Source organism: Rhinatrema bivittatum, chromosome 7 (genome assembly GCF_901001135.1).
Source record: "Rhinatrema bivittatum chromosome 7, aRhiBiv1.1, whole genome shotgun sequence".
In the NCBI taxonomy this organism is placed as follows: Eukaryota; Metazoa; Chordata; class Amphibia; order Gymnophiona; family Rhinatrematidae; genus Rhinatrema; species Rhinatrema bivittatum.
The window spans coordinates 2,067,621-2,081,491 of record NC_042621.1 but is presented as its reverse complement, the minus strand read 5'-3'; the positions used below and the strand labels follow the sequence as shown (position 1 = coordinate 2,081,491).

The following is a 13,871-nucleotide window of genomic DNA, read 5'->3' as shown; positions in this document are numbered from 1 at the left end:
AAGCCAGCTGTAAGGCTGCAAGGACGATCCAGGCGACCATCATGTAAAACACTGTGAGGGACACGGGCAGCCTTTCCACCTGGCTACAGTGCTCCTTTCTGGCACCAGATGAGAGCAGCCAAGGTCATTTACTGAAGGAAAACCACAGCATTTTAATAAAAAGTGCAACAGGATAACAGCACAAGGAAGCTTCTTTTTGCTTCAGCCAAATGGGATGAAAGGTTACAGCAAAGTGGGACTCAAGAAGTCAGTCCTCCATAAAAAAAAAAAAAAAAAAAAGGGGGGGAGTAGTATCTTGCTAGCAGGTTGCTCTGCCATCAAACAACTGCCAGGGCAGCTTGGAACCACCAGGGCTCCTGCAATTCTAAGCAGAGGGCCCGATGCAATCAGATGTCAGTAAAAAAAGGCAGCTAAATTTTAGCTCACATTTTTTTTCACTCATGCTGCAGTAAGCTAATGGTATGCTAATTGGAAATGTGCGCAGAAAACATGCTTAGCACCCATAAAGCACTATTTTTGTATATAAAGCATATTTTTGTGCACAGGGGTAGATTTTAAAAAAGTACGCCCGCGCGTACTTTTGTTCGCACACCAGGCGCAAACAAGAGTACGCAAGATTTTAATAGTTACGCACGTAGCCGTGCGTATCCTTTAAAATCCTGGGTCAGCGCACGCAAGGCTGTGCAAAATCGGCAGCCTGCGCGCACCGAGCCGCGCAACCTGCCTCCGTTCCTTCCGAGGCTGATCCGAAATTGGATAGGGCACCTTCCCCTCCCTAACCCACCCCCTCAGTCCTATCTAAACCCCCCCTACCTTTGTTTGACAAGTTACGCCTGCACGAGGCAGGCGTAACTCGCACGCGCCGGCTGCGCGATTCCCCGGCCCGGGAGCAGTTTCGGAGGCCTCGGCCACACCCCCGAAATGCCCCCGGGCCGGAACTATGCCCGCAGCTCCGCCCCCAGATGATGCGACACGCCCCCGACACCCCCCCCAGGAAAGCCACGGGACTTGCACGCGCCGCTGAACCTATTCAACATAGGCTCTGTGTGCGCAGGGGGAACTTGGGGTAGGTTTCGGGGGATACGTGCGTACCCCTTTGAAAATCTGCCCCACAGTGTCTGCTGTGCATGAAACAAGATTTCTGTGCACATAAAAAAGTGAGTGTAAAAAACACATTCTCTGCGCATAAAGGGGCGGATTTTCAAATAGCGCGAATTGGCTTACTTTTGCTGGCGCATCAGGCGCCAGCAAAAGTAAGCTGGATTTTAGTAGATACGCGTGGAGCCGCGCGTATCTACTAAAAAACCTGGATCGGCGCGCGCAAGGCTATTGATTTTGTATAGCCGGCGCGCGCCGAGCCGCGCAGCCTACCCCCGTTCCCTCCGAGGCCGCTCCGAAATCGGAATCCTCTAACGCCCTCCCCTCACCTTCCCCTCCCTTCCTCTACCTAACCCGCCCGGCCCTGTCTAAACCCCCCCCTTACCTTTGTTGGGGGATTTACGCCTCCCAGAGGGAGGCGTAAATCCCCGCGCGCCAGCGGGCCTCTTGTGCGCCGGGCCGCGACCTGGGGGCGGGTACGGAGGGCGCGGCCACGCCCCCGGACCGCCCCGGGCCGTAGCCATGCCCCCCGTACCCGCCCCCAAAACGCTGCCAACACGCCCCGAAAACGCCGCACGGGTCGGGCCCGCCCCCGACACCCCCCCCCCGACACGCCCCCTCCGAAAACCCCGGGACTTACACGAGTCCCGGGGCTCTGCGCGCGCCGGTGCGCCTATGTAAAATAGGCGCACCGGCGCGCGAGCAGGGCTCTTAAAATCCGCCCCAAAATGTTTTATACACATAAAACTTGATTTGTGCGCAAACTCTTTTATGCAGATAAATCCTGAGCCCAGGACCCCCACACCATGAACTCCAGGTTCAGACTCATAACATCAGCCTGAGAAACTTTACTCCAGCTCTAACTCTAAAGAGTTAAGCCCGAAGGTCTCTCTACATCCTGGAGTAATAGCTAATGCCATCATCCACATGATGGGATTTAAACGGAGCGCTAATGTATGCACACAAAACCTCTTGCTACATTGAAAATAAAATCTATGTGCACACATTTGCAGATAAAACTGTGCACACAGCCCGGCACACCTTTATTACATCACACACTGGACACAAGATCAAGTTCACACAGGGGACACAGCCTGGCCCCTCTGTTTCTATTGCCAGGCAGACTTCCCATCTTCCCTCTTGAACCTTGGAGAATATGTGACAAACCAAGGTTCGCAAGCTTCAGGAAGAGCAAGAGATGATGACTCTGGGGTGGCATGAGAGGTATGATAAAGGAGCAGCCAGGGTGGCATCTCCAGATAGCAAACAGCAGAAACAGAACATGAGGCCGCCATAATGACGTAAAGAAAAGGAAACAATGCTAGGCACTACCCCTAACCTAATGCCCAAATGTAATGGTGACTGCAGCAGAGCAGATTACCAGCAATCAGGCACGTCCATGTCAGAAAGGATGAGCAGAGAGCAGTAATATGAGTATTGCTAAAACGATGAAACAAAAATGAATAAATGATCCACTGACCTAACTTGCATTTCTAAACCATGCAAGATTGGCTTATATAAACCTTTTTGCTGGGGAACAGGAAATAGGGGAAGCAAGTATATCCTTGAGAACAGCAGGATCAGCATTTGTAGTAGAAACATCATCATACAGAAGAGAAGCAGGAGGAACAACAAATGTTTAGTTAGGTTAAGAATTACTGGGGTACGGTCAGTAACTTCTACACAACACTGATGGCCATAAGTAGTTTGGAGAGCATGACAAAGGCCTCCTTGTGTCATAAAAGCAAATCCAGATTTCTGTAATCTCGCTTAATTAAAGAGCAATGTGCCTGTGTGTTTCTACAATAATGTTCTTAAAGATTTCCACAATAGCTTGTAAGTGCAAAATACTCATTGCCAATCTGGCTGTACTATGGCCAGCACCAAATATAAACACCAAAGCTGCAATAAGGGTCTCTTCTTTTGGTCAGGGTTAAAGGATCCCATATAATTGCTTCTGCTAGGGTGGCATGCTTTCTACGTGTATGTATGTTACCATAATTCATGTGATATTTGTAAATGATTCTAATACTAAACATGAAAAATGCAATATAAAGCAATCAAAACAGTTTTTTATATAGAATGTTCCTAAAGGTAGTCCAAGAAATGAGGATGAAACAAGAATATGCATCATAGATGATCTTTTGCATTTTTGCTTGCAATCAGGGCGTATGAATTAATTCCTGATGACAAACATAAGAACATAAGAAATTGTCATGCTGGATCAAACCAAGGGTCCATCAAGAACCTGGCAATTACCCAAACACCAAGAAGATCCCATGCTACTGATACAATTAATAGCAGTGGCTATTCCCTAAGTAAACTTGATTAATAGCCGTTAATGGACTTCTCCTCCAAGAACTTATCCAAACCTTTTTTGAACCCAGCTACACTAACTGCACTAACCACATCCTCTGGCAACAAATTCCAGAGCTTTATTGTGCGTTGAGTGAAAAATAATTTTCTTCAATTAGTCATAAATGTGCTACTTGCTAACTTCATGGAATGCCCCCTAGTCCTTCTATTATTCGAAAGTGTAAATAACCGATTCCCATCTACTCATTCAAGACCTCTCATGATCTTAAAGACCTCTATCATATCCCCCATCAGCCATCTCTTCTCCAAGCTGAACAGCCCTAACCTCTTTAGCCTTTCCTCATAGAGGAGCTGTTCCATCCCCTTTATCATTTTGGTTGCCCTTCTCTGTACCTTTTCCAGGTACAGGCAAACAGACTCAATGTCCCAATGTCTCTCAGCATTGACCCTGCCTCTAGCCAACTCCTCAGCAGTTGGTTCCACATCCTGTAACTCAGTCTGCAATATACAAAATACCTTCACTAAAGAGGAAAAACAAAGTTTATTAGTTCATTGCTCTCTCTCTCTCTATGAATTTCTAAAGCAAAATGCAGATCTCTGTATAATTAGCTACAAACATCTGCTTTATTCAAAGATCAAAGCACTCAGAAAACTGATTGCATTTTTCAACTCACACTGTAATGCATGCTGTAACGTACAGGGTTCTTCACTAAAACAGTATCTATAATATTTCATTACATATAATAGGGATAAAAAAATAAAACACTTATGAACACAATTAATCACATGACAGGCATTCCAATCTGTTGATTCAGGACCAGAAGGATACACTTTTTTCTTTTGTAGCTGGATGTCAACAATAAAGGTGTTTTCGTTACCAGACATACAAACTAATAGGCAGTTCTGCTTAAGACAGAAATAAAAACCAAAGTGTAAACAAAACATATATTATATTTAGGGAAAATAGACAAGACAGCTGCTTTCTCTATTTCCTGATCAGAGCCATTCATTTTCCTTATCTAACTTACATACGAGTATTTATTTATCTAGTATTTAAAGAAGCCATACATTATTAGTTTCTATGGAAACTGAATGCTAGCCATTAAGAGAGGTATACAATCTCTGCTGTCACTTTGACAAATTACAGCTCACACGTCAGTGCAAACGAAACTAAACATTCTTAAACAATCTACTAAATTAAATTCATTTTCTGCAAAAATCAACTGTTATGACCAGGAGGGACATGAACCCTTGGACCAATGGGGAGGTTGGTAATACCTTAGGAGATGGCTCCTCAGGTTCCCCCGTCGGGTGGTGAGGCGGAACAGAAGTTGGGACTGGCTGGATCCTCGCTGTTGGAGACTCAGATGGCCTCTGAGAGGGCGACGAGGCTTGAAGTTGGAACAAGGGCCAATTGGATCTTTGCCACTGGAAGCCCGCGGCCCCCCCAGGAGGAGCCCGTAGGGACCTGGGCCGCTGGGACTTAGGTGGACCTTTAAGAGGTCGAAGAGGCATGAGGACAGTGCAAGGGCCAACTGGATCTTTGCCACTGGAAGCCTGCGGTCCCCCCGGGAGGAGCCCTTAGGGACCCGGGCTGCTGGGACTTAGGTGGGCCCTTGAAGGTGGATGGTCCGAGAGAAGTCCGAGGTTGAGTACCAGAGGATTGCCACTTGCCAGTTCGAAGTAACACACCGAGGGATCACCGCTTGCCAATCTGAAGTCACACACCGAGGATTCGCCGCTTGCCAGACCCATCAGGCACAGGTGAAGTCAATTTGAGGGACGAGGTCCCTTTAAATCCAATGAGGAGGCGTGGCCTCGCGCCTAAGGGAAGGACAGCCATCTTAGATCTCGGGAGTGGCGTAGAGCGGCCAGAGGCCACGAGGGGAGACCTGGGGTGCCTGCCCCACCGGCGACTACCGCAGGGGCTGACGCTGAGGTACGGGCGTGAAAGGAGCCGGGCTCCGGTGGCCTTCCCGATGCTGCCGAGGCGGCCCCGACGCCACAAATCAGGTAGGGGGTCATGGCCGTGGCCGCCCGCGAGGCACAACTTCAACTCATTTCTTCAGATCTTTAATTCCCCATCAGTTTGTTTATAACTTTTAAACAGAAAAATCAATTAATTTACATGTTTTCTCCTCCATTTGTATTTGCATATGAGAAACACTTTCAGTTTTACATATCCCCCACTTCCCCTCCTTCTCGCTAACTCTGTTCCCCTTATCAGAAAACTCAGTGAACTCTTCAGCTCCCTATGTCCTTTCAAGTTCTACAACTTCAGTACCAGCAAATGCTTCTGCAGCAACAGAATCATCAATATTCTCACTAGAGGAACCCCTGGTCCCCCCCATGACCCAATTCTGAATTCCTACACAATTGTGCATGTCCACGACAAGTATAAACTGAGACTGGGCTGTGATTTCTGGAGCGGACCCCCACCCAGGGATTTGGGCAGACAGCAGTTCTTCACTACAATGTGGTAACTCAGTTACACCGTAGCAGCAAGAGAAATAAACATGAGAGCCAATTCCAAACAGTTACTGACATTTTCCAACCTCTGTTGGAAAAGGCAAGTAACAATTAAAATAATCAAATCAGAATTTTGTTCTAGCATTAAAAGATTCTTTAAATCCAGTCTCTTTTTGAGGGGGGGGGGGGGGGGGGGAAGTTATCCTTTTCTCCTTCTCTAGTCTGGCAGTAGTTTCAAGAGATTTATCCTTTGTTGCGTCCGTCGGTCTCAGACGGCTTCGACCTCTGTGCCTCACCTTTCTTCCTTCTCTCTCCTCAAGCCTTGGGAAGATGGCTGCTGCCCCATCTTCATGCCGCTCTCTCCGGTGTCCCCGGTTCGGCAACGGCGACGGTGTTCGCCATGATTTTCCTGAGGGCCTCCTGGGGTGCGCGCACGCACGCCACCCACATCTTTATCCACGTCATGGCGGGAACCTCAGGAGCGTCCTCTCCGAGTGACGTCATCACATCCTGGTATTTAGCCTGCCCTTCATTTGCTAACAGACTGAGTTAGCAAGGATTGGATTAGACTGCCTCCGGTCTAAGCTGCTCTGCCGCTTCCCTGCTGCCGCAGGGAGCTCTCTCTGCCCTTCGGGGTAACTCATAGCTAACCTGGGTACCCGCTCCTCGGGGGCCCTTCTGCTCTATTTCAGGTACCTATCTTGGGATATTGGGTACTCGCTCCTCGAGAGCCTGTTCTCCCTACTCTGGTGCCTGCATCTGAACTACTTCTGCCTGCCAGGATCTTCATCAGCTTTCTGCTTCACTGAGTACTAACCCTTTCAGTCTGTCTCACCTTCAGCTTCAGTGCTCGGAGTCTACATCCAGGACCTGCCTCTGCTACCCTGCGCTGTCTATCATCTACCCGAGCGTGAGACTGGTCTCCTCTGCTGAGGACCCCTGGACTACTTCTACTGGGTTACCTTCACTGCTGCCCGCCCCGGGCAGTATCATCAAGCTGTATAATAAATACAAATTCTCTGTGTCTGCGTGTATAGAGTCTAACCTAGTACTGCGGTTCCTCACGGGGCTCCTCCTCATGGGAGTGGCCATCACCGCAGTACCCAAGAATCCACTCCAACACCTCAAAACCATAACAATCCTTCTTACGTTCCAGTAGGACACTTTGGAGCCCTGAAAGTGAGGCATCCATTAAGGAATCTTCCTGTAGCCAACATAAAAAGGGCTAGATTTTGCTGCCTTAAACCACTTTTTGTTGTGCTCCAGTACAAGTTTTTTGTTTAAAGGAAATGCTGCACAAACTACATCTACAGGCAGCAATTAGAGCAGAATCAAACATACCGAAGCTTATATTGAAAAAACAAAATTTTTCTAAAACTCAGTGGGCATCTCCACAACAGAAGAAAACTAAACAATACAATAGAAATAGATTTTGTACTTACAACCTCCAGTCCTTATTGCGTTGTCTTCATACAGCTTCATTTACTGTCACAATTTCCTCTCAGATGTCTCTGCCGAGGTTACTCTGTTCTTCTCCATCCTGTGGAGGATAACAGCCTTTCCGGCCTTCCAGGCCATGCCTGGGAATCACGTTGGGGTCACCAGATGTGTGCTTTCCCCCCTTAGTAACCAATACGTAGAACACAAGATAAGCAATAGGTAAAACATTTATTGATATGCCTTGTTCAGAGCACAAAGTTTTGGGAAGGTGGCCAGACTTCTCAGAAGGTTAGAGGAAGCCTGATTTTTACCTCCTTCCCCGAATGCCTCTCACAGCTCAGCTTATTTACATTTTTTTTCATGCTATAGGCTTTGTGCTCTCTGACCATTTTTAGCCTTCCATCATGCGTCATTAGATTTCTTGTAAATTTCCAGTAACCATTAATTTCCACTTACCCTATTCCCCCCTACTCCCAGCATCGTTCCTTTTCTTAGTATCATGTTTGTGCCTGTTCTGTCTTGCTCTGCTTTACCATGGCACCTGTGGTGACACATCATTTATCATACTGCTTACTGCCATCACACAAGTTTCCACACGCTGGACACAAAATCAAGTTCACACAGGGGTAGATTTTCAAAGGCCCTTGCGTGCATCCCATGTCCGTACGGTTCCCAGCGTGCACTCATGGATGCGGCAATTTTATAACATGAGCATCGCCACGTGCAGGCTGTCTCAAAAACATCATAGGTGGATCTCACCTCGTGTTTCTCGGCTTCCAGACCCTGCTGCACAGCAGTAGAGAACGACTCTTGTTGCTGCTGCGGCAGGTGTTCTGCCAGCTCCTGGACCTGCTTCCACAGGTTTCGATTGCACTGAGTCATGTACAACTGGTAGGAAGCGATATGGGTGATGAGCATAGCGCCCTGAAAAACTTTCCTACCCAGAGCATCCAGCTGCATATATTCCCACCCCAGAAGGGCAGAGGCATGGGTGCGGGAGCGTTTGGCCTTTTTGAGAGCGGACTCCACAACTACAGACTGGTGAGGGAGGTGACACCTCTCAAAAGCTAAGACCTGCTACGTAGGTGGCATCTGCCTTCCTATTCACTGGGGAGATGGATAGCGGGTATTCCCACATCAGAAGGAGAAGATCCTTGTCACGGATGGGAACAGCTACGATCTCCTTAGGAGTGTCGACAAATTGGAGTACCTCCAACATTTTGTGTCATGCATCCTCCTGCATGAGAAGCTGGAAGGGGATAGCTTCAGCTATGGCCCTGACAAAACCCACAAAGGAGAGGTCCTCCGGAGGGGATTAATGCCTTTCCTCTGGTGGAGATGGCTCTGACAGAGGATCGTCAGAGACCTCAGAAGAGGACTCTGAAGAATCATCCCCCCACGGGTCATAAGGGCCTTCTTCCTTGCTGAGGTCATCATGGGACCTACGCGGCTGAGGCCTGTTTGAATCCCTGGCCCTGGGTTCCGAGGTCCGCTAAGGCACCAAGGGCATGGACGGTCCTGTCAGTAATGGTGGCACTGGGGGCCACAGGTGGTTGAAGGTCCAGGTATAGGCTCGGGGAACCGAGGCTTTGGGACTACGGCACTGGTTGCATCTTCTTCCTCAGAGGACCCAATGATGGGAATCGCTCCTGTGGGAGGCATCAGTGGCTGCTGGGGAGCCGAGGGGCCCTCGGGCAGTGGTTGCATCAGGAGGGTGCTCAAGAGGACGTCCAAATGCTAGAGCAGGGGCACCAAGACAGACGGCGGAAGCTCCGGCACCGGTATGGGGGCTGGTGGCGGGGCAGCTCAATGCTCCATAGAGCTCAGAGCACCGCACTCTGCACCCTGCGGTCCAACTCCTCCTGGAAGTCTGGTGAAGACAGGTCTGAGGGGGATGAGCCGTCACTGATGCCTCATCAGTTCTTCGAGGGGGCATAGTGCCCGGCCCTGATATCGGTGGGGAACACCTGGGACTCCCAGGTTTATTGGAGGATGGGGCCTCCATACCACAGGGTCACTTCGATGGTGGTACGGCAGCTGCTGACACCGCACCGCAACTGGAGCTGTGCGCCAACGGTGACCGGTGTTGATGTTTGTGGGATCTCCCACGGTGCTTGGCCCAGTCTTTCCCTGGCACCAAGGAGGCAGAGGATCCCAATGTCCTGGAAACCAGTGAAACCATGGGGGATCGGTCACCGGCCCCCTCGGTCTGTAGTTAATGCCATTGGGGGTGTGGCAAGGGGGAGCATATCAAGCAGTTCCCCTCAACCCCTGGGTGTCAATGACTCAGACGCAGGTGTGGATGGAACAGATTTTTTTGAACCAAAAAGTTTCTCCATTTTGTCGAGGCAAGCACGATGGCCCTTGGGGGTCATCTGATCACACAGTTGACACCCTCGGTTGTCGAGCGATGCCCCCAGGCAGAGGATGCAGACCTCATATGGATCCATGATAGACATGGTGCACGGCACTGGGGGCACCGATGGAAGCCGTACGACGCCATGAAAAACAGCTGGCACGCGGTCAATGGCTGGGGGCCACCGAGAAGTGGGACGCTGGGAATCGACCCCGAAGAAGGAAGAAATATGTTTACATACCGTGCTGAGGAGGATACACCGACCGCGAAGGGGGACCAGACGATGGGCCGGAGAAAAATTGTGAATTTAAACTGCAAAAAAGCAAAATAAGCAGAGCTCCAGAAACCACGAGGCAACTGCACCATGGAAAAAGAGAGACTGAAGGGTGGATGCGTGGATACTGGCATGCTGGGCATGCTCAGTGTGCTAGTCAAAGCTTCTAGAAACGTTGACAAAAGCTTTCTGTGCCAGGCTTCATCTGATGATGTCACCCATCGGTGAGGGCTACCATCCTGCTTGTTCTAGGAGAATGGTTGATTAGGGTATGGTGTGTGACTATGTGATGAGTGTGGGTTGTGTTCTGGGGTAGCGTTTTAGCATTGAAATGGTATGAGATATATATTTTTTGATATTGTAATACGACAAATTCATATTGATTAATATAAGAACATAAGAACATAAGAAAATGCCATACTGGGTCAGACCAAGGGTCCATCAAGCCCAGCATCCTGTTTCCAACAGTGGCCAATCCAGGCCATAAGAACCTGGCAAGTACCCAAAAACTAAGTCCATTCCATGTAACCATCGCCAATGGCAGCGGCCACTCCCCAAGTGAACTTAATAGCAGGTAATGGACTTCTCCTCCAAGAACTTATCCAATCCTTTTTTAAACACAGCTACACTAACTGCACTAACCACATCCTCTGGCAACAAATTCCAGAGTTTAATTGTGCGTTGAGTAAAAAAGAACTTTCTCCGATTAGTTTTAAATGTGCCCCATGCTAACTTCATGGAGTGCCCCCTAGTCTTTCTACTATCTGAAAGACTAAATAACCGATTCACATCTACCCGTTCTAGATCTCTCATGATTTTAAAGACCTCTCTTGATTTTAAACACCTCTATCATATCCCCCCTCAGTCGTCTCTTCTCCAAGCTGAAAAGTCCTAACCTCTTTAGTCTTTCCTCATAGGGGAGTTGTTCCATGGTGTTACTTTCCCTAACTATAGGGTTTCTTTAATCCAAACAAAATCCTAATGTGTGTCACAAGTGAACATGCCCTAAATATGCATGCAGCCACCTCTAGTGAGGGAACTCTGGCAGCTGACCTAACACAGAGGGGAGAGAGAGAAGAAATAAGTTTATTGTCTAATTGCTTTTGCAGAAACGGAGGTACACGGAGATAAAATGAGACAGACTTGAAATCAGAAAGCAGCACTGTGGCTGATTCTCTAAGGATTTTCTCTCATCCTCTGTCAGCGGGAAAAGACCTTGAGGACACAGGCTCAAAGTGCCTGAGCCAAGGTCACAGAGTCGGCGGGGGAGGGGATTTGAAGCTGCCCCTCAGAAGTGTTCTTGCCCTAACCTCAAAGCTCTAATCCCTGAACCCCCATTCTCCTTCCTGATGTGATAATTCAGGTTTATGTAGCTCGTGGTCCATTCCAGTAAAACCTGCACAGGGACCACTAGTAATCCAACCACAGCTTGTTGTGGGCATCTCCTGGAGGCAGAGGGAAGGGTCAGTGAGTAGGGGCAGCGATGGATTTAGAGTTTTGCCACCCCTAGGTGCTGTTGCCTCTCCCTCACCCCCTCCTCAAATGGTCAGACAACAGAGAGCAGTGGTCTAAGGCAAAGACCTCAAGTTTTCTGTGGCAGCTCAGGAGCAGATTTTGTGGCATAAGGAAATTCTGAAGCACATTTCCATCTTTTATATTACATTACAAAAATGAAGTAACTTTCCAGCCTTGCTTGTATATTTAATTTCATTGAGTGAGGAAAAGACCTCAATCAGTAGAGAGATGAGATCTCAAGGATGGGGAGAGGAGGACAGAAGGTGAGAATTACTGGAGATAGGGGAAAGAAGGAAAGAGGACAGGATGGGGAAGGAGATTGGGAATCTAGGAAGGGGGAAGAGGAGGGAGAGTAGGACATTTTAGGATTAAGGAGTTGGGAGAATGGTTTCTAAGATGTGGGGAGAAGGGAGAGGTAGGAAGGAAGCCAAGATATGGCGTAAAAATTCAGAGTCAAGGAAGAGAGGATGTGGATTGCATTGATGAGAATAGGAGGAGGGGGCGTGTTCCCTCCCCCACGTGTTTCCCCTCTCAAACCTCCCACCCAATCTAGCACATAGACACAGCTGGCACCCATAAACTCTGCCCCTTCCCTTCTCACAGGTTCCTCAGCACCTCCCAACCTCTCCAATATGCTCTCCCTGTGCTGTCTGCTCCAAACCCCTGGGCTGGGAGCTGTTCTGTACTGAGTGAGATTCAGCACAGCTGGAAGGTGGCAAGTCTTCCGCCAGCCCTCTGCCCACAGAGGTTTGCTACCTTAGGCACAGGCCTAGTGACAGATCCAGGCCTGGTGTGCGTGCTTCTTACTAGAGGAGAAAATATTGGCTTTCAATCCAGGTCAGAGAGAAGGGCGTGTGCTGGTATAGTCCCTGAGGACTTCCTGCTAAATTCTGAATTATATGGTTCCATTCTTTTGTCACAGAAATTTTATCATTTTCCTATGGAATGCAATCTGTGTAAATAACTCATGAACGATAAAAAGTCAGATCAGTTTGGTACCACTCTTGCTGGCAGACTACTGTTACCACGATTTGCACCCGCAGCCACGGACAGCATCATTTCCTGTACATAGCCAGATCAGTGGGTTATGCACTCCCACCAGCAGATGGAGGCAGAGAGCAAAGCTTCGAGGCACTGGTATCCCAAGTGTGCTACCTGCAGCTCATCAGTATTTCCAGCAGATGGTGGTCGTGTATACCTGCAGCTGTGTGTGAGATGGATTTTTATTGCTCCCTGAGGTGCTAGGTTCAGTGTCTGAGCCACTCCTCAGGTACAGCCTGGCGGTGCTAGCCCATATGGTTCCAGGTCCCCTGATGGCCAGGAGACTGGCTCCCTCAGCAACCCGAAGGCTCCCCCTCAAGCTCTGCGGTACAGGGAAGTACCCCCTTTGGGGATTTTGTTTTCTATTATTCTTAGCTTAGGCTTTATTTTTTTTTCTGTTACTAGAAGTTAGGGTGTTTCTGTAAAAAAACAAAAAAACAACAAAAAAAACCAACCCCAGCTCCAAGTTCCCTGTTCACCACGGCTCCTGGGGTAAATCAGTCTGCCCGGTGATGCAGAGCCAGGCAGACCCCTGAAGAGGAGGGGGGAGAGTGTTTCAGCCCTGGTAAGAACCTCCGAGGATGTTTTAGGCTCCCTGCCTCATTTTAACCACGGTGGCCATTTTGTTTTTTTCTTTTTCAACCTCCCACGCGGCTCCCCAGAGTTCCTGGGGCTGATTTTTGCGGCGTTTTTGGTGGGAGTCACCAGGGCTGGGTGGCAGCACCTGTTTTCTTCCACTGCATGGACTCCGAGCCCGGAGGAATCGAGAGACACATACACTGATTCTAGCAGTGACAAGACGGGACTGGGGGGATTTTCACCGGAATTTCTGCTGCTCATGCATGAAGCATTTCTGGCTCGGAAGCTCACGAAGCACAGAACCCAGGATGGGAGCATCCCGTCCTGGGCAACTTTGGCTCGGGAGGAGCTAGCGGGTGCAGTCGACCAGCAGGGGAACGACTCCACTCCGCCCCTGAGGGACACCGCTGCAGATCAGGGTGAGGTCCCTCCAGAGAGGGAGTGAACCCAGTCCTGGACAGTCTCCGGGGTTCACCTAGTGCTTTCCCCATCCTGAAGAAGATTCAAAAGCTCATCAGCCAGGAGTGGGAATCCCTGGAGGCAGGGCTTAAGGTCGGCCGGGTGATGCAAAAACTCTACCTGCTAATGGAGGAATATTTAGAGCGCATCAGAATACCTAAGGTGGATGCGGCTATATCAGCGCTAACCAAGAAGATGACCATTCCAATGGCGGGAGCGGCTGCTCTCAGAGATGTGCAGGACCGCAAGCTGGAGCTGCATCTGAAGCGGGTGTTCGAGGTCTCCTTAGGACTTTGGGCGGCGGTGTGTGCCAGCATGATGCAA

At 49.2% G+C, this 13,871-nt stretch overlaps 1 protein-coding gene across 1 annotated transcript in view; it reads right to left on the bottom strand.

Annotated features, from left to right (window-relative positions):
• The window catches only part of LOC115096074 (G-protein coupled receptor family C group 6 member A-like), a 30,144-nt gene extending 21,903 nt beyond the window's left edge, over positions 1–8,241 (bottom strand). The window contains exons 1-2 of the mRNA XM_029610619.1: positions 8,083–8,241; positions 7,857–7,921 (exon numbers count right to left, since the gene is read on the bottom strand). Of these exons, the coding sequence (XP_029466479.1) occupies positions 7,857–7,921; positions 8,083–8,241 (224 nt within the window). The remainder of the gene's footprint in view (positions 1–7,856; positions 7,922–8,082) is intronic.
• Between the last annotated feature and the right edge of the window lie 5,630 nt (positions 8,242–13,871).